This window comes from Sinocyclocheilus grahami, unplaced genomic scaffold (assembly GCF_001515645.1).
Source record: "Sinocyclocheilus grahami isolate Dianchi unplaced genomic scaffold, SAMN03320097.WGS_v1.1 scaffold1846.1, whole genome shotgun sequence".
Taxonomy (NCBI): Eukaryota; Metazoa; Chordata; class Actinopteri; order Cypriniformes; family Cyprinidae; genus Sinocyclocheilus; species Sinocyclocheilus grahami.
Window position 1 is genome coordinate 1,537 of NW_015507025.1, and position 1,838 is coordinate 3,374.

General features: G+C 42.5%; 1 protein-coding gene across 1 annotated transcript in view; it reads right to left on the reverse strand.

Annotated features, from left to right (window-relative positions):
• Nucleotides 1-1,161: 1,161 nt before the first annotated feature.
• Nucleotides 1,162-1,838, reverse strand: part of LOC107573009 (tripartite motif-containing protein 16-like) — a 3,900-nt gene continuing 3,223 nt past the window's right edge. Inside the window, exon 7 of the mRNA XM_016259447.1 lies at nucleotides 1,162-1,752. Within this exon, the coding sequence (XP_016114933.1) occupies nucleotides 1,232-1,752 (521 nt within the window). The 3' untranslated portion in view covers nucleotides 1,162-1,231. The remainder of the gene's footprint in view (nucleotides 1,753-1,838) is intronic.

Here is a 1,838-nt window from a genome sequence, read left to right on the forward strand (position 1 = left end):
GTAGTGGTAGGAGGGAGTGGAAGGGGACAGAGGTTATGTGTGTCTGGAGCGCTGTTGATCTTGTTGTGGAAGTATGAAGATTTGACAGTATGGACTTCAGCAGAGAAAGATGAAAGCAAAGACTGATACATACACAGGTCTGACGGACGTTTTGATTTGCGTCATTTTCTCTCTGCTGCCCTGAGTTTGGTCCAATGCTCATGAAGAACATCGGATAACCAGGGGTTAGAGGATGCAGTCCATGCTGGCCTGGCGGAGAGAGGACAAATATCATCTAGACAAGAGGTTAGAGTAGAGCATAAAGTGTCAGTTGCTGCATTCACATCCAGAGATGAGAAATAGGTAGGTGAGGGAAGAGAGGAGGATACAACAGAGGAAAGATGGGAGGGGGAAAGGGAGGGTAGGTTTCGTCTAAAAGTAACCGGTATAGGGGTTGGTGGCCCACAGGTAGCTAAATGTTATTTAAATGTAATGAAGAAATGGTCAGAGATATGTCAAGTCAAGTCAAGTCACCTTTATTTATATAGCGCTTTTAACAGATTGTGTCAAAGCAACTGAACAGCATTAATTAGGTGTCAATAACGCAATTAGTGTATTAATTAATAGTGTGTCAATAATGCAAAATGACAATAGTAAACACAATTTTTTCAGTTAAAGACAGTTCATCATTGAATTCAGTGATGTCAACATCCAGCTCAGTTTAAATAATATCTTTGCAGTCATGTCAACGATATCGCTGGGAATGAAGGGTTTTACCAAAATGTTGTCTGTAATACAATTGCGTGTGTAAATTAAGTCAAGTTGGTTGCCTGATTTGTGCATGCTTGTAGTGGTAAGTCATTTGAGATCAAATGATGAGGCACCATTTGGTTCAGGTGTGCCTCATCACATGCCGCCAGCTCTGGCTATTTCAGCACCTCCTCTCTCAAGCACCCACTCCTGTCGGGAGCCTGGTGAAGGGCAGCGATTAAGGGATGGGGTGATGCTGATAATTATGGGGGAGGCAGCCAACTCGTCACAACTCACACACACACACACACTGATCTTACTGTCTATATGAGGATTTATTACACACATTTATTCTGACATGTGATTTCACTGATAGAAGTTCAGCTGCAGTATTAATATCATGAAGAGAAAAGAAGAGACTCTATAACATCTCACAGTTACTGATTCATCATGCAGCTCAAAGCATTATGCATAGAATCTCTCGTCAGTCTATTTTGATTCATCAACACAGTTTCACTGATGATCCAATAAATACATAAAACCCAGGATAGAGCGTCCGAGTGAATGTGGTCGGGACTGAGTGGATGAGGATCATTGTGTCAGAGACGCTGTAGAAGGACAGAGTTCCTGCACTGTGATCCACAAACACTCCTATTCTCCTGCTGATGGACTCTACAGAGAGAGCAGTCCGTATGTTATTGTGTAAGAATGAGTAACTGGAGGAAGAGCAGATCAAACTCCAGGACTGATCATTACATCCAAACAAACACTCATTACCCCGTCCCTTCCTGCTGATGCTCTTATATGATACTGATATACACACACCATAATCTCCACTCCACTCAATCTCCCAGTAACAGCGTCCACACACACTCTCTCTACACAACACCTGCCACACATCAAATCTGTCTGGATGACCAGGATACGGCTGATCTCTGCCAGTGTTAGTAATCACTCTGTTGCTCTTAGACAGACGGAGGAGTTTATTCACTGTGTTCAGATCAAGAGTGAGCTGATGGGAATCTGATGGAGAGAAAACACATCAGAATCAGGAATTATGAATCTGTTTGATCTTTTCATGTAGCTGAACTCTTCATGTTCAGTGTATC